The sequence below is a fragment of the Ceratotherium simum genome, chromosome 11 (genome assembly GCF_057802395.1).
Source record: "Ceratotherium simum simum isolate JZ-2026a chromosome 11, ASM5780239v1, whole genome shotgun sequence".
Classification (NCBI taxonomy): domain Eukaryota; kingdom Metazoa; phylum Chordata; class Mammalia; order Perissodactyla; family Rhinocerotidae; genus Ceratotherium; species Ceratotherium simum.
In genome coordinates this window covers 28918939-28945765 of record NC_141910.1, presented here as the reverse complement: position 1 = coordinate 28945765, position 26827 = coordinate 28918939, and the positions used below count along the sequence as shown (strand labels likewise).

General features: G+C 33.0%; 1 protein-coding gene across 9 annotated transcripts in view; it reads right to left on the bottom strand.

Annotated features, from left to right (window-relative positions):
• The window catches only part of CCDC88A (coiled-coil and HOOK domain protein 88A), a 116385-nt gene that overhangs the window by 67622 nt on the left and 21936 nt on the right, over positions 1 to 26827 (bottom strand). For all 9 annotated transcript variants that reach the window (XM_087436745.1, XM_014791505.2, XM_087436747.1 and 6 more), the window contains exons 3-7: positions 23153 to 23261; positions 12913 to 12982; positions 10845 to 10903; positions 2038 to 2121; positions 325 to 465 (exon numbers count right to left, since the gene is read on the bottom strand). In XM_087436745.1, the coding sequence (XP_087292871.1) occupies positions 325 to 465; positions 2038 to 2121; positions 10845 to 10903; positions 12913 to 12982; positions 23153 to 23261 (463 nt within the window). The remainder of the gene's footprint in view (positions 1 to 324; positions 466 to 2037; positions 2122 to 10844; positions 10904 to 12912; positions 12983 to 23152; positions 23262 to 26827) is intronic.

The window sequence follows — 26827 nt, the reverse complement described above, 5'->3', positions numbered from 1 at the left end:
TTCCACGTACATCAATGATATTTTCAGTTTCACACTTTTGTTCTGTCGCCAGAGCTATGGGGATGACTTAAAAAACACACAGGAACAAAATTACAATAATAATTTAAAAGGAAAGAAGAAAAGAAAACCTAATTGCAATCTGTTTACTAGCAATTTGGGGATTTTATATATCTTTTCTGGTTCTTGTGCTGCACAAAAAAAGACATATAGTACTTTATTACCTGTCCTTAAGAAACAGAGTATCAATTTTGAAAAATCTATGAAGCTAGTTTTTTCTTTTTTGGAAAGCAAATTTTCATAATATACTGAAAGAAATTTACAAACCTCTGAATGTTCATCTCTCTCATCTATAAGTCTTTTTAGATGCAATGCCATATTTTTCAAGAGTGGTTCTATTTCCTCCTGAGACATATCAGTCACTTCCATCCACTGAAGATCAAACACATTTTCCTGATTATGGGTCACCTTTAGAAAAACAACCAAAATAAACAATTTAAAAAATGACTAATACTTAAAAATCTATTTCATTTTAGCACAAAATTAACTCAAATATTATATATCCCATATAATAAAAATATGAAAAGCAAATATGATATCCAAAGAACATTTGAAATTAATGAATGATGAAAAGACTACTACTAAAAATTATTTTTACTAAATATAATCTTTAAATGAATTTATATTTATTTTCCAGTCAATTAAAACATAAAATATTTAATTTAAGGCATTCCTAAGGCAAAGTAATATTGATAACCTGCTTTAACAAAATCAATTGAACTTTTCTTTAGATAAGACTAAATTTATTGTACTTGAATTCAAAACCAAAAATTTTTTACTCCTGTAGGATATATGTTATTGCATCTTTATACCTGAAAAGCTAAGTCTTTATAGATTCTGAAGATGACACTATTATAGAACCTTAGGAGAAAACGACTCCCAAAATAAAGATTTTTAAAAGAATGGAAAAGTTATATAAGTGAAATACTTATTTCTTGCTTTCCATTTCTTGCTGTGATTCTGACATTTTGCTTTAACTTTTTTGCTTTAACAATAAACAGCAAAAATAACACTTTCAAGAATGGTGGCAAATTTAGTAACTTGCAATAGTTAACATTTATGCAAAATAAAATACAAAGATTTTATATATAAAAACATTTATATAAATAGAAACTACCAATAAAATTGTATCTTGTAGAGTACTAATATGCTTACTGTTGACAATACTATTACCAACAAAAAAGCTGGGTTCTACGAATGTCAACTACGAGAAAAGACGACATATGGAACACAAAGACATTAAATAGAAAATATTTTAAACACTACCAATTTTCACTATTTAAAAATTCTCTCCTTTCCCTTTCCTTAGTCCTCTCTCTAGTCAACATGTAAAATTTAACACGCTCTCGCTCTAAATAGTCTTGTTAAGCACACAAGATTAAAAGCCCAAGACTAGATAGATACTGAAATAGCAGCTTTTAAAAGCAATCTTAACAAATAAATTATATTAACTTCAATTATTTGACACTGCACAATATGTCGTATATTTAAGTTTTCATATGAATGTTGCAAATCACTAATGTGTTTATAATTCATGTAGTATCATCAATAAAAATAATGCTGTGTGCATTCATTCAAAAGAAAATCACTGGGATGACATAATACTAAGGTTGTCATCTTACCTCACTTTAGTTTTGAACAACAGGCAGTGATCCACTTTCTGCTGCTTCCATTTACTATACTATTCATTCTGTGCTAACAAAGACATATACTTCATTCCTCAAATAACACTTTCTCCCTATGTCCCTGTTGATAAAGGCAACAGTACATTTGTAGCTAGCACTGTGCCCTGTATAAGATGATTCATCTAAGAAGCTCTCTCTAAAGAGAAAAAGACAATTTGTCTAAAAGCAGGGTTCATTTATATTTGACCTTGATTTGTTCTTGCTTATCCTATGACTTTAGTATTTGGGGACATATACAAATAAACATATCACAACCTTCATAAAATGCATATAAAAATTGTATACAGGTTATTACCTCTTGAATGTGTGCGGCAACTGCTGCTTTTGTATCAAAATCTAAACCTTGAATTCTTTCAATAAATTCTTCTTTTTTCTGACACTAAAAGAAATGAATAAAACGATCATTCATACGTTATAGGGCATAGTCCTTAACATGCTGTAAATAACTAAAAACTCATCAAACTAAAAAGCCTGGCTATGTTTTGAACAGTATAATGAGGGTTTTGTTTTGTTTTGCATTTAAATGGTCTCTTTAATATTCTTACCTAATAAAAAGATGACAATTTAGAAATATTTATTTAAAAAGCAAGGCATTGAAAATCTATATTATTTTTATGCTGGAAAATTCTAAAGCGGGAAACCATTACACAACCCCTCTGAGGTCAGTACAATATTATTATGCTAACTTTACAAACAGAGAAGTAAAGAATCAAGAACTTGTTTCAGGGAGGATAAGTTACTTGCCAAAAAACACAGTGAGTCAGTGGCAGAATTCGGAATACAGCCAAAATGCTCAGTCAGTCTTTGGCTATTATCAAACAACACAGCCTTTCTTCTTGGGAAAAAAAAACTCTTAGGCAATTTTTACTTCAAGCTTACAATTCATTCTCACATCTTCATCCTATCAATCTTAATAAAAGAAACCTACTTTTGTGGCCCAGTTCAACATTTACAAGGTAATACAATAAATATTTGATTTGTTTCTAAAATAACATAAAGTTACCAGGGGCAAAATTTAAGAATATATATAGAAGTACACATGTATCAAGTGGAATAAAGGCAGCAATTCTTTATTGTGTAACTTCTTAAAAGCTTTAGAGAAATTAAAAATATTAAAATGGAAACTTCATCTTTTTCTTTCCAGTCAGTATTGAATAGCAGTTTAACATGCATCTTAATCTCCGCCTTCCGTCTACATCTCTTATACTGCAATCCAACTGTTTAGTATAACTGTATTCTTGCAGCTACCAAATGAGAAGTGCATACAAAATAGACAGCACCGCCTTGTCTAGCTTAGTTGCATCTCCTGGGCCAATTACTGAACTACTAGTGAAGACAATGTACTCACAAAAAGAAAAACTGGTTCTTTGATCATTAAGAAACTTAGCAAGGTTCTGATTTATACTCTACACATTTATTATATCAAATCATAACATTCTATTTCTATTGCCATACAATTTAACACAATTAAACCCATTCCCATCAGTGCAGAAAGTTCTATATTCTGTAAAAACAAAATTATTAGGATGATTAACAATATTTAAAATTAAATTACCAGGAACGTACAATTCCTAGTTGTGACTAGGAAGTCAGAGTTTTGGGGGGATGGGATGAGTTTAAAAGCAAGAATTTTGTTTGTCTAGTAAATTATATTTGACAGGCCTAATGAGAATAATTAAAAATGACTTTCTGATGTACAATTGTAGCAAATATAAAATAACTAACTTTTTAGGTATGGTAACCCTAATTTTTAAATTTAATGCTTCCAAAAAATATTGACCTATGTATAGTTTCTGAGCCGATGAACACACAAAATGCCAGGATTATAATGACTGTCTCACTGAAGGGTCCCCTAATTCAACTGCAAATCTTTGTCTGCCTTCAGTTTAAACAGATACACTTTCCTTTTCTAAGCCCTAGAGCCACCGCTTCTTTATTTATACTATCTTTAGGAGCTCACCCTTTAACACAGTCTCAACACAAATCAATGAGAATTCTTCCTTTACCCTTACAATACCCACAATTTCTATTAAATCTCATCTTTATTCAAAGGTTTTACGATTTCTGAAAACACTTTATAAATAAGTTAGGATTTCTTAAAGAATACGGAATGACTTTCATAGGATCTTGAAGGATAGAAAAGAGAAAGACTAAGATGGAAAAGAGAATGAGAGAAGGTTCAAACTTTGAAGCTGAATAATCAGACCAAATGTTTTACATCAGTGTTGTCCGACAGAGTAATCACTAGCTAGATGTGGCTACTGAGTACTAAAATGTAGCTAGTGCAACTAAGAAATTGAAATTCTAATTTTATTTAATTGCAATTAATTTTAATTTAAATAGCCACACGTAGCTAGTGACTACTATACTGACAGCCCAGCTCTACAACATAAAAAAAGTCTGGTGTTAAAAACAGACATATAAATAGTTTTACTTCCAGCTATAAAGACTTGTGAAGACTAATTATCTGCAAATTGTTTTTCCACTTAAAATTAAGTATGCACTATTTTGTATGCATTTCTCTTTTACCTTTATACAAAGTTCTTAAAGTGTTATGGGCACTAAAGATACTTTGAACTCTATTATAATAACTGATTCCTAAGCCAGCAGATTACCATGATACTCCAAAAATATAAGATGGAAGCTGGGATATAGGAAAAGAGTAAGAAGGTTATTTGGGTGGGAGGTGGTGGGGGAGGGAGAATTACATTAATCCTAAAGTTGTATATCTTCCACCAGAGAGTTTATGCTCTTAATACATTATTCCTCAAATTCCTCATATTTTCACTTGCTATTCTCAGTGCTTTCTCTTAAAAAAAGAAGACAAGCTTATGTGGAAAAACTACATTAAAATAGTGGAAAGGGCACCCAAAACAAGCTACTGAACAGGAATAAAATAAGGAATACAGTATAGTGTTTTCAATGAAATAAGAACACTAGTGACTGAACAGAACATAGTTCTACCAAAGACCAAAATAAGCCACATAAAAGAAATAAAAATAGAAAAATTAAAATTTCCTCTTTCACAGATGACTATCACCAACAAAAAAACCCAGAAAATAATAAATGTTGGCAAGAATGTGGAAAAATTGGAACCCATGGTATACTGTTGGCGGGAATGTAAAATGGCCACAGACACTGTAGAAAACAGTATGGCAGTTCCTAAAAAAATCAAAAACAGAATTACCACATGATCCAGCAGTTCCACTTTCAGACAGAAACCAAAAGAACCGAAAACAGAGACTCAAACAGCTATTTGTATACCCATGTTCATAGCAGCATTATTCACAATAGCCAAAAAGTAGAAGCAACCCAAGTGTCCATCAATGGATGAATGGATAAATAAAATGTGGTACAGGAGTCCCCCATCATCCGTGGTTTCGCTTCCTGCAGTTTTCAGTTACCCACGGTCAACTGTGGTCTAAAAATATTAAATAAAAAAATTCCAGAAATAAACAATTCATAAGTTTTAAATTGCATGATGTTCTGAGTAGTGTGATGAAATCTCACTCTATCCAACCTGGGACATGAATCATCCCTTCATCCAGCGTTAGTCACTTAGCAGCCATCTTGATTATGAAATCAACTGTCACCCAGTGCTTGTGTTCAAGTAATCCTTATTTTGCTTAAAACTAGCCCCAATGTGCTATGCCTGGTAATTTAGATATGCCAAAGAGAAGCTGTCAAATGCTTCCTTTAAGTGAAAGGTGAAAGTTCTCGACTTAATAAGAAAAAAATCGTATGCTGAGGTTGCTAAGATCTATGGTAACTTTTATTACAGTATACTGTAATAACTGTTCTATTTTATTATTAGTTGTTGTTGTTAATCTCTTACTTTGCCTAATGTATAAATTAAACTTTATCATAAGTATGTACGTATAGGAAAAACATAGTATATATAGGGTTCAGTACTATCCGCAGTTTCAGGTATCCACTGGGGGTCTTGGAACGTAATGCCCACAGATAAGTGGAGACTACTGTATGTACATACAATGGAATATTATTCAGTCTTAAAAAGGAAGGAAATTCCAACATGTGCTACAATATGATGAACCTTAAAGATACTATGCTAAGTGAAACAAGTCAGTTACCAAAGGACAAATACTGTATGATTCCACTTATGTGACATCCTTAAGTAGTAAAATTCATAGAGAAAGAAAGTAGAATCGTGGTTGCCAAGGGCTGGGACCAAAAGGGATGTGCAATTATTGTTTAATAGGTATAGAGTTTCAGTTAGAAAAGATGAAAGAAATTCTGGAGATGGATAGTGGTGATGGTTACACAACAATGTGAATGTACTTAATGCTAGTGAATTGTACACTTAAAAATTGGTTGAAATGGTAAATTTTATGTTACGTTTATTTTTCCACAACTACAAAAATAATAAAAATTTAAAAAACAATATCAGCAAAATAATTCCCTCTTTAAATTAAGTTACATTTGCTATTTTCATGTATTCTCAGAAAAAGAAATGCCTTGGCTAGAAGTTATGTATTGTTTTATTTCCCAAAAATGTAATACAATAATTAATGTTCTAAAATGCTAACTTTTAAGATGTTTTACAGATAACTGGCAGGAAAACAACAGATTGTAGCCCTCAAGCTGAACAAGTTCAAAATTGGTTTTCTGAATCAACTACTAAGGTTAGAATTGCTTGTAAGGGCACACATAAAGGTCAAAATGGTAATTCCAACCACACTTGACACTCAGTTACTTTCAGTACTATGCAACCTGGCCAAAGTCCAAAATAAGTAATATTTTTGGTTACTGAATAGCCAGCACTGATATAAAACCTAAGTTCTGTTGAAAAGGGGTGAATTTTACATCATCTTCAAAAAAAGAAATATCCAAACAACACACACTGCAAAAATTTGTCCTTCTGTGGAGGATAATTTTGCGTGGGAATCTCTCAGCTATCTCAGGGCTGGGACGCAAAGCCATCATTTGTGAAAATTCTAGCTGATGCTCAGAAGTGGTTCAGGAGATGTGTTATCCATTAAAAAAGATTCTGGAGGAAATGGATTGGTTTAGTTAGTCAATAATGAAAACATCCAAGCCCTGGCCTTGAACAGATTTTCATATTCAAACTTATGCCCGTGGCTTATATTTATGTACAATCAAGGATAAAAAAGTCTGTATTATCATTTATTCTGTGAGGTAAGATCGTTGGATAGTGGCTAATTTTATTCTTTTTGAATGCTGCTTCTCTTTAAGAATTTCATAATTTTTTCTTCAAAAGAAGAAAAACATTTTTTAATTTCCTGATGCTTGCTTCCTTTTCTATTTCTTTTTGTGAATATAACATCTTTTAAAACCTATGGCCCACTGAATTCTTAGACTCTGGTATCATATCAGAAAACTTTAACTTGCTACTTCTATCTACAAATCACAAGCTGTAACAGATAAAAACTAATCCTGATGTGGAAAAACATATTTATGCCACTTATTTATATATTATACTAAACATCAGAATTTTAACCTGTTCAACTACTAGATGAACAGATTTTCTGTAAGAGAGATTATGTTCTAGAAAGTGTTCAAACAATACTTGTTGGCTGATTGGTTTCATCAACAGTTTTTTGTCCTCAAGTACATTTTGGCTCTTCAGTATCAACAAAGATTTCTAATAGTTCATATAGTCACAGTTGAAGGCTGACAGGAGATTTTGATAGTTACACACAATGTCGTTAGCCTTAGTTGCTCCCAAACACCTGTAGGATGAAATCTAAACTCTATCTTAAAATGGCCAACCCAGTCCTTTGTGACCCAATCCCTGTCAACTCTCCAGTCTAATCTCTTGCCATTCTCCCGTACACATGTTACATTCCAGTCAGACTCGATGTTCCCTGACAAGTTGTTATCTCAATATCTTTGCTCTCATTTCAAATATTATCTCCTGAGAGAGGCATTCTCTGACACTACAAGCAGATTTAAGAAAATGTTTCTTCTGTGCACCAATATATCTTGCATTATGGTAATTATTACCTCGTACTGTTATTGTTTGGTCTGTCTGCCTTTAAAATTGAAACTCCTTGAGCTTTGCATTAAAAAAAAAAAAATCCCCGTTCCTGTCCTTTACTACAGTACCTGGTACATACTGAGCATTAAAAAAATCAGGTCACTGGGGGCCGGCCCATGGCGCAGTGGTTAAGTGTGCACGCTCCGCTGCTGGCGGCCCGGGTTCGGATCCTGGGAGAGCACGACACGCCACTTGTCAGGGCATGCTGTGGCGGCATCCCACATAAAGTGGAGGAAGACGGGCACGGATGTTAGCTCAGGGCTAGTCTTCCTCAACAAAAAAGAGGAGGATTGGCATGGATGTTAGCTCAGGGCTGATCTTCCTCACAAAAAAAAAAAAAATCAGGTCATTAACATTTAAAAAATACAGAATGAACAAATATTTTTCAACATTGGATCCTTCCTCCTTTCTTGGGAGATCTGCCATTCTGGCACCACAACAGATGCATGTCTCAAGGGTTTTCAAGTAAAAAAAAAAAAAATTCTGCTGTGACTACAAAGACATAAAGTATATACAAAGACTGGTTTACAGTTTTCTTGATAAACTCATTGCACATCAAGGACCAAGGTCTGACAACCTTGCCACGTCCTCATTTCTATAAAAACTTTGAATGATGTTGACACAGGTTAGGATTAGCATGATGGTCTCCTTGAGTCTTTGCTTTGTTTTCTACAATTGATAAAACCTATCCTCTCTTACTACGAAAAAATTAACTTGCCTGTATTTATTCTTTCTTAATCTCACATAAATTTGCTGCCCTGGGTTCTGGACATCTTCCAAATATACTGCTATAGATTACTCTTCACTGACTCCAACCACACTTCCCTCAAGTCACTCTTTCACATTGCTAATATAGTTCATTTACGTGCTTTCTGAACCATTCCCCTGAAATTAAAAAAAATTATAAAACTAATAAATTCCTCCCCTCAACCTTAAAACTTACCTTCACACTGCCCTGTTCTCTCTAAACATCTCAAAATAACCTTTATTTTCTAGCTCACTTTACAGTGTCACACGGATGCCTATTTATATAATTATCCTTTTACACAATTTTCCCATTCTGTGCCTTTTCTTATACCTAAATCCATCCAAATATTCTTCCTCCCTTTTCCAATAACCATTTGAAATAATATCTACCTTACAAAACCCTTCCCAGATCACGTGACTCTAAAGTACAAGTAATCATAACCAGCTAACACACTAACAGGAAAAACTAAGAATATTTACTTAGCATTGCTAGAGAATCTTTTATATTACATGCTGACATTAATGTAAACTATTTTAGAAGGTAGGCTCATTACAAGGGTAAGTCTATGTATACACTTTTTTGATTTATGCAGCATTTAGTTCTGTGCATCAGTGAGAAGAAATGTACATATCTGACATTATGATAATTGGTGATTTCTAGCATGGCTTCATTAAGTAGTTTTAAGAAAAACATGCCTAGTTCATAACTCTTCTTTACTTCACTGGTAAAGTAAAATGATAGAAGGTGTATTAAAACTTGAATATCAACAGTCATTCAAACATAAAAATTCTCGGTAAATTTCTTTAGGAAACACCCACTGGCAGAACTAGAAGAGCCTGGGTTGGGTAACCTATCAAAACTATAGCTTGCTGGAAAAAGGAATGGTATTTCTCTGCCACCCTTTTCATTTTCCAGCATCTGGGATACTATCATGTAAGTTACAGAAAATAGTAAGGTAGAAGGAAGAAGCTTAGATTCTATAGTCTTTTTCTGTTGTTCTTACAGATGGTAAAAATCTGTAAGAACAGATTTTTCTAACGGTTTAATATTTTCGGCTTTCTCTAACCTGTTCATTAAAAAAGTCCTTGGTTCTGCTCCATTCCCATTGTCAATTTTAGTAACCAGCAATAACAGTCAAATATATGCTATCACTATGTTATCTAAATTTATATAACATTCAACAGAGGGTATTTTTAAAAGCAAATGTATACAAAGGCTGTGAATAATTAAGGGCTGTGTTTCTAACTCAGGATCTGATGACCAAATTAGAATAGCAATGACTACAAACACTATATTTAACTTAATATTTAATCAATTATAAACACTTGTATCACACAGTACAAAACTTGAATAACATACATTGTATAAGTATATAGCACCCAAGCAGTCGGCTCTAAAAGCGAACACTCTCTTTGATATATAATTTCTGGCATATGTATATATAATTACTAGTGGTCACATCATTTATTTGTTTACAAATAACTTTATTCCACAAAGAACTGAGATAGTTTAAAGGAACACTGTAATCACTCATCCAAACAATGGTTGATTAAAGGAAAAATCAACATAGCATAATAAGTTTTGAAGCCAGACCAGAGTTGAATTGCGACTCTTTGTCCTACAAGCAATATGACCTAAATCTAGAGCAACCATCTTGGTTTCTCTGTGACAGTCCCAGTTTACACATGCAGTTCCAGTATAATAGTTAATAGTACTGTTTTTGACTCTCACAAGTGTCTTAATTTGGATAACTTATTTTTAGGTAGGATCACCCTACCCAAACACCAATCTTCTTCTCTGAAAAAAGATATTATGAGAAAACCTATATAAGGGATCATATCTGACACCAAGTAAGCATTCAATAAATCACAGCTGCTATTACTATTATAATCATTGATCAAAAGGGTAATATAATAATAACCTAGACTCCTAAAACATTTTTCATAATTTCTACTTCCTTTTTACTGTTAATCCCCCTTCTCTTCTATAACATACACATGGCATGCATATATTATAAGCATGTTTTGGGAGTGGTTTTTAAGGGTACCTCTAAGGAAATCTGAAAAACCTGGGGCCATTAGAAGCCTTAGAATAAAAGAAAAATAATTAAAGACTTTAAATGATATGACTGATAACGTACCTAAAGTTTGAAATAAAATAACAGAATAAGTATTTTTCTTCAAAATCTCCTTAGAAGATTATACAGTTATTTAAAAATTTCTAACATAGACTTTGAAAACCAATGGCCCATCCTTAAGTCTTTCAGAAACTAGAGCCTGAAAAAATATATAAAGAAGTTATTAAAATGAAAATATGAAGAAACATTTTAACTTACCTGAACTGCACAACCCAATAAAAGTAAAAGCAACTTTTTAACTTCTTCTGTGCCTTGTTCTGAAATAAAAACAATTACTAAGTATAACATTTCACTTTGGTTCAACTCTCTTACATTGGTAGCATTACCTCTAGAGGTAATATTCACAACAACTTGACCAAAGGATTAAATCTATAAGTACAATGGAGAATTCAAAAAAACAGCTACATGTGTACACAACGGGATAATAGCAGAAGAAATAGGCAAGGATCTCAATTTTGAAGGGCCCTCATACAGATAAAATAGGCTTCAAGGCTCTGTGCAATCAAGTATGCTAACTATAAATCTACTACTTTTCCATAAATGATCATACTATACCAGCACACCAAATTAACAACTGCTGATATAGGGGCATGCCACAAAGTCAGCCAAAATGGTTCCTAATAGGTCTCGCTTCTTTTAGGCCTATTAGTGTTTTCTTTCTAAAACACCTATTTTATATGATTCATCTACCTACAAAATTTAAATGGTTTTCCACTGTGTAGATTTATAAGGATCAAAATCTTACATGTCAGTTACAGTGAGGCTAGTAAAATAAATGTATATAACAAGCTCGATAAAGTTAATGGTCCGTAACAGAACTGGAAAGTACATTCACTGTCCAACAGCATTCAATTCAGACTTTCTTAAAACATTCAGGTGGCAAAAAAGATGTCACTTCTTTGGGCCATAACTTCACGATCAGGCCAATCTGTCTATGATAAAGTCCAAATCTTCTTTTCAAACATTTCCTCCTACTCTCCACAAAACAACCTACTTTCTTAGCCACAATGACCCATACAAAACACCCTTTCCCAAACAAGTATACATCACACTCCTCTGCCTTAACTTCTGTTACTCCCTCTGCCTGTCTTTGTTCCCTATATCTTATCCCTCCAATGAACTCGTACTAATCAGAATCCTAGGCACAGCTCTAACATCTCTGTGTAGTCTTCCCTGACCCAACCACCAATGGTCCCCAACCCTCACTAATCTGCCAACTTCAAGAATTATTAATGGCTCCATGTTTCATATGCCTTAATATTTTTACATATCTTTATTTTGTACTAATTATTACATGATTTCCCAGTAATCTGTGTATCTCTCACCAAAACACAAGCTCCTCCAGAGCACAGACCATTTTCTTTATATTCCTGGTCCCTATAACTTGGTAGGTAATTACTAAATGCATGTGGAATTGAAAATAATTCCATTCTACACATAAAATATTTTTTTCATTTTTTAATTTGTATAATCAAATATCCCAGAATATCTCTAAAGTCTCTCTAAATTCCTAATTCACCCCATCTAATTGGTAGTTTCCTCAATAAAAATAACTGTTTGATTTTAGTTCTTATTTTGGTTTGTTTTGACTGAGAGTAGGGCTGGGGTTTGGAGAAGATAAACTTCATTTCAGTTACATGTATTATTACATGTAAGAATAAGTCTTTGTTGAAAATGTTAGGTAGCTGCTAATTTCCCCAATTATTCAAAAATTAAAACTCTGAACATGTCACATTTAAAATCTGGTCAAGGGCATAAAGTTTTGAAGAAAATAATTTAAATAATTTAAGAAACTGTTTCTCATCTTTCCATCCAGAAGTAGTTTAACAGAAATTACAACACATCAATCAGTAAAACCTTAGATTCAAACAACTCTGGCAATGGTAGATAGTAGATATCTGAACAGAAACCTAGAAATCATTTCAAAATCACTTCTTTTCTACGGTTATGTTCCTTAAGCTTATAACTACATTATCTTCTATATTTGTTTATAAGAGGACGCTAAAAATCACCACAGAAAAGTATCAATTTGGTAGAGCTGAAAAAATACTGGACTTAATGTAAAATGTATATCTGGTCCGATATACAATTTACAAATATTCTAAGTTTATTTTCTCCCTGTAAAATGGAGTATCACCTCCAACTTTCCCCATAGAGTCATCAACAACCTAGTATGTTAATGCAAATAAGCAAGATCTTGGTAAGCACTACAGTATTACACAAAGATAAGACCTTACTATCACATTATACTAATTTTAATACTTACCAGAAAATGGATTTTTGCCAATGATTAAGACATTTGGCAATGACATCATGATCAATTGCTGCAAAGTCTCCTGTAAAAAGATACCCAAAGGTTGTTATATGGGTAATGCTGACTAGGCAATTACTCAAACAAGCTATAACTTATGATTTGTGCACTTCTCCGTAGGTATGCTATATGGCAATTAAAAAAGTTAAAAAAATAAATGTGAAAAAACAATGTAAGGTCTTTAAATCTTTTATAACTTTAAGTTAATGAATTAAATAACTAAAATTATAATACCAGATAGACTTAAGTTAATAAGATATCAAATGCCCACAAAATAAAAGTGTCCAAGCTGAATTGCTCTAATATTTATTATGTGGAAATCTGAGTTTTAAGTGTTAGATATTTAAACAAGATTCCTCAATAAAGGATCATGCATGTGTACTCTTGTTGTTACTTCTCTCTGAGGGAACTAAAAATATCAACTGATGTTAAAATTAAGAAAGCTAGTTACTTTACTAAAAATCCTGTCTTATGATCATTTCATGAAAGTGAGCTCTTCCTCAGTGAATCATTATTTCTCTCCTCTATTTACAATAGTTGTTTTACTTCGTTTGACTTCTGTCAAACTTTTAGTGACAAGAATATATACACATTCTGATGGTACGGGATGATTCAAAAAGAATTGAACACTTTCAAATTACTCTTTTTAGGTAATATCTCAAGTATGCATTTTCTGTTTATACTACCTCTTCTTTGAGGAAATGAGGGAACATATCGTGTCTGTCATTACCAGCACTAACAATGACATGCTACAAAGGGTTTGCGATGAATTCGACTACGGGACTGATGGGTGTCATGTGATATTACTGAATCTTTGCAAGATTACAGAAATAACTGGGAGTTTCTTTACAATTTGGCTTTCACTACATATTCAAATATAACTAGCTACTGAGGAATAAATTTTTCTAAGTATTCAATTCTTTCTGAATCATTCTTTACTTAATACTATGATGAGGAAGTGAATAACCATGAAAAGTTAATAGTATTACTTTTTAAAGATCTGTAATTCTAGATCCATTGAAGCATTTTCCATAGCCAGGATGTGGCATGACATCAGAGGCTAATTCAAATTAATCTTTTATCCATAATTCTTTATAGATATGTTTTACAAAGTTTCAAAAAATTTTCTTCAGCATTATATTTATTAGCTCTTTAAAAAACTACCACCAAAAACATACACATATTTAAAGAAAAGTACATAACTCAATATGTCCATCATGTTAGATAAATACAATTAAGAATATTAAGTGTCAAAAATTGCTAAAATCATTTACTTCAAGGATTAATACTGAATTCAGGTATTTAACAAATGAATTTTCCAGTTAAAAGCAAGTTATCTCAAGATAGAATATGCTATAGCTAAGTATATAATAGCTAAATGGACTTAAAGCAACAAATTTCTAATTCATTCTAATTTTTAGTTTCCTTCCCTTGAAGCAAAATTATCTTTGCATCATGGTACACATTCATCTTGAATTATTAGAAAAAGTCATTACCACAACTTCACAGATAAAAGATAATTCTCACTGACACCACTTATTTTGGGGTAACATGAGTCAAAACTGATGGAGCACCCAGAAAACATCAACTTATATTTCAAAGGCAATTATTTTATTGATTTATGATGTAACATTCTATGTTGGTACACTGTTATAAGGAAACTGTCCAAATGAACAGTAATCTTCAATTTGGTCTACTACCTCTTTCCTGTATCCTCTTTTTCAGCTGGCTCCCCATTTCCTGCCTACTCTGTCACCCCATGCATGGTCTCATGCTAACTCAGCCTCTCCCTAAAGATGAAAGCAATCTCATATATCCTTTCGCCCCATGGTTATTATCAATGACCTCATATGTTAATACAGTCTGACCTTTACACTATGAAGTTTGATTATATTTGGAAGATGCAAATTGCTAAATTCAAACTTACCTTCATGTATCCAAAATTATACTCTAATATAGCGAAATCTGAATGCTTAGTATAATGTACTTCCGTAGAGTCAAGTCAGAATGCCTAGGCTTAAATTTCAGCTCCATGACTTAGTAAGTATGTGACTTTCATTGGGAAGTGTAGGAAATGAAACAAAAGCATAAAGTTATAAAAAATGAAGGTTATCAAACATAAGAGTTAATGGGGAAAAAAAATTTACCTTTTACTTTACTTCCAAGTATTAATTTTAAGGTAAGTCTGAAAGTACTAATATTAGATAAGGCAGCTAAAAACTATACAAATTAAAAAACCCAAACTATTCTAAAAATCTCTATTTGGTCCCATGGATTCTCCAGAGGATTCTAGCTACACATTTATAAAAATTCCTTTTATTTCCCTACTTCAATCTTACAAGTAATATTAAAAAATATACAAGACATAAAAGAGATCAGAGGCTAAAAAAACTGTTGTTATTATTATTAAAGCTCTATTATATCATTCCCAGATTTCCCAGACTTCACCTAGCTCTAAAGATGTTCATCATTAAAATGTTAAAGAAATGGAAAAAGAATACATAAATGAGCCCAAGATAAATATGACTTGGTTAAGTAGGAGGAACAAATTAATTGATGGGTTAGGATGATAATATATGTATATTAACTAATGAAGATACTTCAATTAGTTACTAAAGTGATAAGAAACCTATAAAAAATGTATGGAGAAAGAATTTTAGCAATATGACTGAAAGAGGAGAAAGTTTGGAGAAAATCAGGACAGTCATTCATACAACAAATATTTATTGCGCGTCTATTAACTGCCAGACATTGTTCTAGATACTGGAGGCATAGTAATGAACAAACAAAAATCCTTGCTTTCATGGAATTTACATTTTAGTAGGAATAGACAGAAAATGAGTAAATAAATGTTTTTGGTGATAAGTGCTAAGGATAAAAATGACGCAGGGAATGAGAAGGAGTATTGGTGGAGGTGGAGATGAGGCGAAGGTTATAACTTTTTAAAGTTATTGTGTAATAACACTTGTAGTATTCCAATACAGAGAATTTGAGACTTTTCACAACTAAATGAAAGTTTCACTGAACAGGTAGAAATTCTATCCTGGTATGAAGATAGTCCAGAAAGATCTGGAGATGGACAACACTTAATAAAAAGAACAAGAAAGAACTGGCAGAGATTATGTTAATAGAAAAACAGTAGTAGAGGTGCATTGAAAGATACTACAAGTAATTTCATTCCTATTACTTTTAGTTGGCTTCGTATAACTTTTCTATAAAAAATGGTATATTAACTATATTTTTTAGTTAACCATCTAAAAACATTTTTTATTGACATATATTACAAGTTTCTGTGAATTAAAGGTCACATTGCTAAAGCATAGTAAGGAAGACTATTTCAAGTTTATGCCAGACATAGACATTATCTAGTTACTATTCAAAGATAACTTAAACTAAGCTTCTCCTTATTCCTATAAGTTATCCATAACACTTCCTTCACAGTAAGAAGTTAAACACTTCTGGCAAAGGTCTGGGCTCATTTCCCTCTCCTGAATCACACACTGAGCAAAATGCTGTTACTAAAACTGCACACTTCTATAGTACTAAATATGGGTTTCAATGATTTCTAAAATACACTAGACTGACAGTCTCTCCTTTGAGACTTTTATAATCTATTTAAAAAATTCAAACATAATTATATTTATCATACTATTTGTATTTGTCCTTTTATCTATGTCACTAGTGAAAATAATTAAGACTATTTTATCATATTTTAGCAGGCTATAGAAAAAAATTAAATGAATAGCATTAAAAGGAAAGAACATCTGACCAAAGTGTCAAAAATATGATGGACTATAAAGCATGTGTTGTATAATAAACAAAGGGTCTTGTTTCCTTGGATACTGAATTTTATTAATACTCCAAATTTTGTTTATTATAACAGATGTTAAAAAAAAAAACCTTAAAAAGTACCTGCTTTCTCTGGAAACTAGATTAACGGTATTAGACCTGGTTGTTTTTTTTTTTTATTGATGTTTTAATAGTTTATAACACTGTGAAATTTTGGGCTGTACATTTTTGTTTGTCCATCACCATATATATGTCTCTCTTCACCCCTTGTCCCCACCCCTACCCCCACTGCCCCTGGTAACCACAATACAGTTTTCTCTGTCCATGTGTTCGTTTATATTCCACATATAAGTGAGATCACACAGTGTTTGTCTTTCTCTTTCTGGCTTATTTCACTTAACATAATACCCTCCAGGCCAATCCCTGTTGTTGCAAATGAGACAATTTTGTCTTTTTTTATGGCTGATAGACCTGGTTTTTGTTTTTAACATTAGTGACATCAACCATGCAAAAACTTCCTAATAACTTTAAATTTCCTAATTGTAAAGTGTTCTTTCCTTTTTTGGGCCTCAAATGATTCAGATGATTATTTTAATGGTAGATGAAGAACCACCTGGCTTCTTTAGTACTTACTGAAGCTACAGCCAGTGTAGTCATACCAAACACTAGCTGCTGACAGAGTTCTAAAAATGGACTAAGAGTTTTACTTGTAAACTATGCTGTGATAATCAAATTATCTCTCTCCCTCATTTACAGGAATAAAAATAATGTGTTTAAAAAATCAAAGAGTCTAGGTAATTTTACATAACAGCTATAATTTAATTATTTTATGACTTGAAAATTTTTAAATATCTATTGCAAAACAAAAAGATGCTTGCTATGGATCAAGTGATTATTTGGAAAGGTCTGAATTGCCACTTAAACATAATGAAGTATACAGTCAATAAATTTTCTGATCTGGGCCGGCCCCGTGGCTTAGTGGTTAAGTGCGCGCGCTCCGCTGCTGGCGGCCCAGGTTCGGATCCCGGGTGCGCAGGGACGCACCGCTTCTCCGGCCATGCTGAGGCCGCATCCCACATACAGCAACTAGAAGGATGTACAACTACGACATACAACTATCTACTGGGGCTTTGGGGGAGAAAAAAAATTAAAATAAAAAAAATAAATAAATTTTCTGATAATCTAATGTTACCAGTTACTTCTCTCAGGACCTCTCACATTACTACATCATTGTTCTTATTTATCACAATCAAAATTAGTTTATTTAGTTATTTACTTGTCTATTGTCCCTCTACTAGAACCATAAGTTCCATGAGAATAGGGACATGGTCTGCCCTGTTCACCACTGTAGCCCCAATGCCTTGGTAGTCAATAAAAGGGAGTGAACAAAGTGGAAATGTGAATGACATAATTTTTACTGAGCTTTTACATATTCTAAATCATTAAAATGAAAAAAAAAGGAATAATACTGACACTTAAATTTACCTATCATTGCTGAAAAAGTACACTGAAATAATTCTCTCCAATAACAATCATCTCAGAGTATTCCGTCAATTTTCCTCTCTCCTTGGGAATCATTTCTGTAAGATGACCTTGATGCTTACCAACTCATTAAAAAAACTTTTTGGAGACATACACTTCTGAATTTTAACCTACCCAAATTCACTTTCTTTTTGTGAGTCAGAACAATCAAAATGTTCTAAAATATCTTATCTCAAATACTTTTTCTGAGGGGTGTATGCGATATAAAAAAATATTTTGAATAGTTTTAGAAAGACTTTCAGGGAAAAAGCTCATTTTTCCAAAAGATAGGTAATTTAACAGGTGACAAGAACTGCACTGATTTGGACTTTGTTAACTTGAAATCTGTCATATATTAAACCAGGCCATGTGTCTCTTGATTATATACAAGAGAATAAAAAATAATTTCACTAACTCAAGCAATCGTGTAAATAAGATAGTTGACCTATTTCTGAAGATACTTTAGAAGTACCTTAGAAATATTTTATCTAAGAATATGAAGCATTGGGGCAAGAGGCAGAGATGGTTTGGCAAACTGGTTCTAAAGGAAGGACACAGGGGAGTGGTACAAGGGAAATTTCAACCCTTAGTAATATTTTATGTTTTAAATATCTGAAACAATATTCACAAAATGTTAAGATATTCAATCACTTCTAGCCCTAATTAGTCTATTGGTATTTCAACTTGGATTAATGAAAACAAAAGGGTATATAAGTGGTCATCTAGCAAATATCAATGAAATATTTTCAGATGTGTCTAAAAAAACAACGGTGACAGCCAAGACAAATCAAAACATTAATAATAATATCATCTTGGCACTATTAACATTTGGGTTTCTCAATCTGGGCACTATTAATATTTGGGGCCAGATAATTCTTACTTGTAGGGAATTGTCCTGTGCATTGTGGGATGCTTAGCTGCATTCCTGGCTTCTACCCACTAGAGGCCAGTAGTACCGCTAGGTGACTAGACAACCCAAAATGTCTCCAGTTATTGTCAAATGTCCCCTAGGGGATAAAATCACCCTCCATTGAGAACTACTTATCTAAATTGTTGAGATGATGGATTTCACAATTCCTTCCTCCTCAAATCTCTTTGACTATAACATCATTAGATAAACATGATTAATACAAAGATAATTTCAACACCTGGCTTGGGCAGGAAGAAGACAAAGAACAAGAAAGCAGTAGTTTAATAAAAAAGAATGAAATGCTACTACATGCTACAACATGGATGAACCTTGAAAACATGCTAAGTAGAAGAAGCCAGGAACAAAAGACCACATATGGTACAATTCCATTTTTATGAAATGTCCAGAATAGGCAAATCTATAAAGACAGAAAATGGATTAGCAGTTGCCTAAGGCTGGGGTGGTGGTAGTGTGTGTGTGTGTGTGTGCATGCGTGCGTGTGCAGGTTTGGGGGAAATAGGGAGTGACTGCTAATAAATACATGGTTTCTTTTGGGGGTGATAAAAATGTTCTAAAATTGGTTGTGTTGATGCCTGCACAACTCTGTAAATATACTAAAAACCATGGAATTGGACAGTTTAAAAGGGTTAATTGTATGATATGTGAATTATATCTCAATAAAACTGTTAAAAAATACACACAAAAAAGTAGTAGTATACAATACAGAATTAGGCTGCATCAACAACCGATTTAAGATTCTGATATAGAAATCCCTTTGCCTTTGACGTCTTTTTTTCCAAGGAGTCTCACTAAAATTTTCAAGAGAAACTTCCATCATCCTAAAGATACTATAAAACCAAAAATCTAGCATCGTTTTAATAAGGACAAAACTGATGAAGGTTGACAAAATGAGTCACTGTGTCACTTAATCCAGTCTTTTGTTTAAAATATCTCGAAACACTGATATGAAACAACAAAAAAAGACATCATAGATACACCATAAAACCTAACTTGCTCAAATCAACTGGAGGAAAATGAGAGCCAGAATATTGGCAAGTGTTAATAAAATGTTTATAAAAAATCTAGCACAGACTTTTATTTCTGGCAACAAGGAGTACTAGATACTAGAAAGGAAGGAAGAAATCCAAAAATGCCAGATAATTTTTTTTTTTAATCTTTTAAAATGTATGATTGAGCTCAAAAGAAAGTAAAAAGATAGAACAGAAAAAAAATTGAACCCTGCAAAGGAAGACAAGGACGAAGCTGTTTTTCTTGGACTTTGGTAGAGATTGAGGAGGGCTGTTTCCCTAAGGATCTGCAATAATGTAGGCCCAGTTAAAAAATATATATATGTAAACACATAAATACATAATTTACATAAACACAAATGCAGAAAAAGATCCAGAATTACATATACTCAGGTGCTAATACTGGTAATTTCCAGGCACTAGAACTATGTTGGTATTTTCTCATTTTTTCTAGTTTTCTACAGTATACAAGTATTGCTTCTAAAATAATATAAGCTGCTTAAAATGAATTAAATTAAAAGTGGTCCTGGGTTGGCTGCACAAAAGGAAAAAAATCCCCTCAGAATTAATGCATCCTTGGCCAAGACATAAAAGTATTCTCACAGATAAACTTCCCCCCTAAATTGAGCTTATAATTAAAACACACGTGCGTGCACACACACACACACATCACTGCCACCACTGCCACCACCACCGTAAGAAACAGCAAGCAGAAAACAAAGGGCAGATTCAAAGTCCCCACAAATCTGATTTCAGATTTTGGAATTATCAAACATAAAATCCAAAAGAGGGCCGGCCCTGTGGCTTGGTGGTTAAGTGCGCGCGCTGCAATGCTGGTGGCCCGGGTTCGGATCCTGGGTGCGCATCGAGGCACCACTTCTCCGTCCATCCTGAGGCCGAGTCCCACATACAGCAACTAGAAGGATGTGCAGCTATGACATACAACTATCTACTGGGGCTTTGGGGGGAAAAAATAAAATAAATAAAATCTTTATAAAAAAAAAAATCCAAAAGAGAAATTTTTTAAATTTCTGAAGAAATAAAGGAAGAAATTAAAAGAATTATTAATAAACAAAATGAAAAAGTATATGTAGAAAGACTCAAACAGAACTTCTAGAAATGAAAGATATAATTACTGAGAGTCAAAATTCAATGGGTTAAACAGAAGATTTGACACAGACGAGGGGCAAATTAGCAAAATGAAGAGATAGTCCTGAAAAAAAACTTAGAAGGCAGCACAAGATTGATAATGTAAAAGAAAGTTTAATAAACATGAGGGATAGAGTAGAAAGTCTAATATACATGTAATAGAAATAGCTGAAGGATATTAGATTAATAGGATAGGAAAGAGGCAATATTAGAAGAGACAATATTAGCAGCCTCGTGAGAAAAAAAGACAGGTTAACCTAAGAACAAAAATTAGACTGAAAGCTGACTTCTCCAAAACAAAAAGGAATCCAGAGATAGATGAATAAAATCTGCAAAACACTGAGAAAAATAACTGTTAACCTAGAATTGCATACCCAACAAAATTATCTTTCAAGAACAAGGGTGAACTAAAGGCATTTTCAGACAAATAAACTTTGAGAAACTTTACTATCAACAAGCGCTGTCTAAACAAAAATTTAAAGGGTATACTTTAGTAAGAAAAACTATACCAAAGGCAGGTCTGAGATACAAAAGACAACCTTAAGATGGGAAAAAAGGAAAAACATGTAGCTTGATCTAAAGAAACTGATTTTACTTAACAGAATTTTCAATATCTAATTTATGGGATTTTAAAAAAAAGAACTAAAATACAAGGCAAGAACAGCTTAAAAGTCATAAAAGAGAATGACTGGAGTTAAAGCATTCTAAGGTCACAGTATTATTCCACAAAAGGGTAAAGATATTGATTAATTTTCGCCTTTGCTATGTTAAGTATGAAAGGTATAACTTTGAGAGTGGCCTCAAAAAACAGAAGATGAAAAACTTTTAAAAAAGTAGAAAAAAAAATATGTAGAAACAATTACCAATAAATGGTATAATTCTCCAGAATAATTAAACAATTTTAAACTTGTTTGACCCAGTAACGTAGCTTTAAAGTGTATAAAGGAAAACTTGACAAATCTATCATCACAAGCGGAGATTTCAACTCATCTTTCTCAATAACTGATAAATCAAGAGATAAAATTAATCACGTTTCAAAAGGTTTGAAAAATAAAATTAACAAACAAGCTTGCTCTGACTCTGCACCCAAACAACCGGAGAATACACGTTTTTTAAGTACACACAGATCTTTAATGAAAACCCACACATACTAGGCCAAGCCAATTACTTACTAATAAATGTCAGAGAGTAAGTATCATATAAACCACATTCTTTGACCAAAAAACAAAACCAAAAGACTGCTTGAAAAATACTGTATCTTTGGAAATTTAAAAACATACTTCTAAATAACTCATAAGTGAAATAAGAAATCATAACAGGAATTAGAAAGTGCATAGAAATAAACATTAAAAAAAAAATACAACATACCAAAATAGATGCAGCTATGGCAATTCTTAGAGATATACTGATAGTCTTAAGAATGCTCATATTTAAACTCTCAAAAATGCATCCAATTTAAGTTAAAAAAAGAATAAAAAGTACATGTTTCAAAGGCATAATTCAAGTAGGCTAACAAAGTATTGCACTATGCAAATACTCAGGAAACTGGCAACTGGTTTTAAAAACATATAAAATACAATAATTATTTGTAAAATTAGATAATTATGAAGTGCTTGCTTGCATTTTTAATGTTGCATAAGAAATAAACTATGTTATTACTACTTTATCTCCAGCAAATAGACCAGCACCTGGCATATAATAAACATTTAGTATATGTTAGGTGACTGATAACAAATAACACAAAAATGTGAATGTGTAAGCAGTTATTAAAATACTAGATGAAAAAAAGACCACTTACCTGGTAATAAAATTTTATCTGTCTCACCAAAATGGATAGATTATGAATTCTAAGTGATGCATCATTGTTGACTTTTTTATTTACTCGCTGACTCTCCGATTTAGGATTACTGTAAGAAATAAAAAAAAAAAAAACTTTAAACTAAAATTATATTGAAATATATCTAACAACCTATAGATGACTGACCATAATCATAATACATTTTTTCTTTAAACAAATTGTATATTCATCTGCATAAACAGAGATGATCTAAAAGTACAGATGATTACTCTGACATGTATTCTATGCTTTTAATTAATATAAATGCATCTGATATTTCTAAGACAGTGGCAAAATAAATTTGAAACATAAGTCAGATATTGCCCTTCATTCTCATTTTCTCTCTCCACCTTCCTGGGATGAATAAACCTCTTATTTCCTTTGAATATATATATTTCCATCACCCAAAATAAATCTATTTAAATCAAGAATGTAAGGTATGGGCCAATAACCAATAAATGTCATATCTCCTCACTGGATAATGGGGACTATATTTGAGCAGGCAATGTCCCAGAGAAATTAAAGAATGAAATGATGACACAGGTTAATACTTTTATTGTGGGTGAATTTTGTAGATTCAATAAAAGCAAAGGGTTGAATGATTCTGAGGTAGCAGAAACTGAAGAATAAAAATAGACCATCGTTAAGAATGAGAAATTCAGTGACACCAAAAGCAAGGACAACAAAAGCAAAATTAAACAAGTGCGACTACATAAAACTAAAAAGCTTCTGTACACCAAAGGAAATCATTAATAAAATGAAGAGGAAACCTATGGAATGGAAGAAATATTTGCAAATCATGTATCTGATAAGGGGTTAATATCCAAAATATATAAAGAACTCATACAATAGCGAAAACAACAGTCTGATTTTAAAACGCGAAGAGGAATTGAATAGATATTTTTCCAAAGAAGACATACAAATGGCCAACAGGTACATGAAAAGGTGCTCAACATCACTAATCATCAGAACAATGCAAAGCAAAACCACGAGACATCACCTCACACCTGTTAGGATGGTTATCATCAAAAAGACAAGAGCTAAATGTTGGCGAGGATGTGGAGAAAAGGGAACCCTTGTGCACTGCTGGTAGAAATGTAAATTGGTGCAACCCACTATGGAAAACAGCATGGAGGGTCCACAAAAAATTTAAAATATAACTACCATAAGATCCAGCAATCCCACTTCTGTGTATAAAGCCAAAGGAAATGAAAACAGGATCTCATAGATATATGCACCCCTATGTTCACTAAAGCATTATTTATAATAGCCAAGATATGGAAACAACCTAAGTGTCCATCAACAGATGAACAGATAAAAAAGATGTGATATACACACAGACACACACACAGGCATATTATTTAGCCATGAGAAAGAAGGAAATCCTGCCATTTGTGAGAACATGGATGGACCTTGAGGACATTATGCTAAGTGAAATAAGCTAGACAGAGACAAACAAATACTGTATGTTCTCACTTATATGTGGTATCTAAAAAAAAAGTCAGGGGCTGGCCTGGTGGTATAGTGGCTAAGTTCACGTGCTCTGCTTCGGTAGCCCAGGGTTCGCAGGTTTGGGCGTGGACCTACACATCGCTCATCAAACCATGCTGTGGCAGCATCCCACATACAAAATAGAGGAAGACTGGCATAGATATTAGCTCAGCGACAATCTTCCTCAAGCAAAAAGAGGAAGGTTGGCAATAGATGTTAGCTCAGGGCCAATATTCCTTACCAAAAAAACAAAAAGTCAAAACAAAAAGTCAAACTCATAGAAACAGAGAGTAGAAAAGTGGTTGCAGAGGCTGGGGCGGGGAGGCAGGGGGGATTGGGAGAAGTTGGTAAAAGGGTACAAACTTCCAGCTAGATGAATAAGGTCTGACGATCTAACGTAAAACATGGTGATATAGTTGATAACACTGTATTATATAACTGAAATTTGCTAAGAGAATGGAATGTAAATGTTCTCTCTCACACACACAAAAGATAAAAATGTGAGGTGATGGACGTGTTAATTACTTAAATGGTGGGAATCCTTTCACAATGTATACATGTATCAAATCACCACTATGTATACTTTAAATGTATTACAATTTTATTTGTCAACTATACCTCAATAGAGCTGAAAAAAATAAAAATTAAAAAAAATTTTTTTAAAAGAACGGGAAAGTCAAGTAAAGTGGTGGCACCAGAACAGAAGGGTAAGTTGATCCCAGAATGTAAGTAGATATGAGCTAGTTCCTCATTAGGGCAAAGAAGTCAGTCTGGAGAAAGACATTGCCAAGTGAAATGGCCGACAATAAATCAGAATTCCCTATGCAAGGAGTGAGTATATAATATTATAAAACAGAAACCTAAGCAGCTGCTGGGACAGAGTACTATCCTATGATTATAAAATTTAAATGCAAGCACTTCCACACAAGGATGCAGAGAAGTAAAGAAACTGACAACAATCCAATAGAGAATAGGAACTGAGTAGAAACCTCTCATTCCTTAAACTCTCCCTTTTTTACCTAGTCCATTGCACTCTAATGCCTTCACTTCCTTCTGTAGACAGATTAGACTCTATGGGTGCTTTATTTCAGCAATTCTCAAACTTTTAGGCTCCAAACAACTGTTATTTTTGTGGGCTATTTTTATCAATATTTTCTGCATTAGAAATTAAACCTGCAAAAATGTCACAGTCATTTGCTTACTTATTAACTCATTTTTTAAAAAAATAAACCTAGTACATGCTTGCAAATACCAAACAAAAAAATTTTACTGAGAAGAGTGGCCTTGTTTTACTATTTTTACAAATCTCCTTAATATCTGGTTTAATTTTTAAAAACAGGCTGATGCTCATCTTTGCTTCTGCATTTAATCTATTGTTTGTGTTATTTTGGTTCACATATATGAAGAAAATTCAGCCTCACACAGGTAGTAGTTAGAAGTAGGAAGAGCCTATGGATTCCCTGAAAGGATCCTCAAACCAAACTCTGAGAACTATTGCTTTACTTCAATTATTCTCTTGCCAGCACTCCCAACATATTGATCCTTTTGTCCTTTGACCACACTCACACTGTCAATCCCCAACACGGGATCAGTTCAACTGTCTACATTGAGACTGCTCACAGCACTACATGAGAAAATAATACAACCAAACTAAGCTAAAATATCAAATAGGAATAGCTAGTACCAAACTTGATCTCTTGCCATAAAGCACTAGAAAACTGGACAAAACATATGAAATAATTGTTTTCAGACTTTGGACAGCAGGTAATACAAGGATATAACCCCTAGCTAGGCTCTCACTAGTGAAGCAGTGAGGCACTTTTCCAGAATGAGGTATAGGGAGGGGTAGCTCAAGTCTCACTGAACTTGAAGAGACAAAGCTTCGAGTTCAAGGGGGTTGAAGTGACTGAAATTTTTAGAAAAGAATACCAAAGAAAAGGAAGCTATACTAACAAAGAGCTCTGAAAATATGCCCTTAAGATTTTGGTTAAATACTAAGTTATTCATATGTACCCTAAAACTCCACAAGGCTGAGCAGAGGAAAAGTACAGGAAAGCTGTAAGCTAAATAACATCCAAAGCTCACAAAAGGCAGAGAGAAATTCAGGTTCTGACCAGCCAGAGTAAAAGAGAGACCTTGATAAAC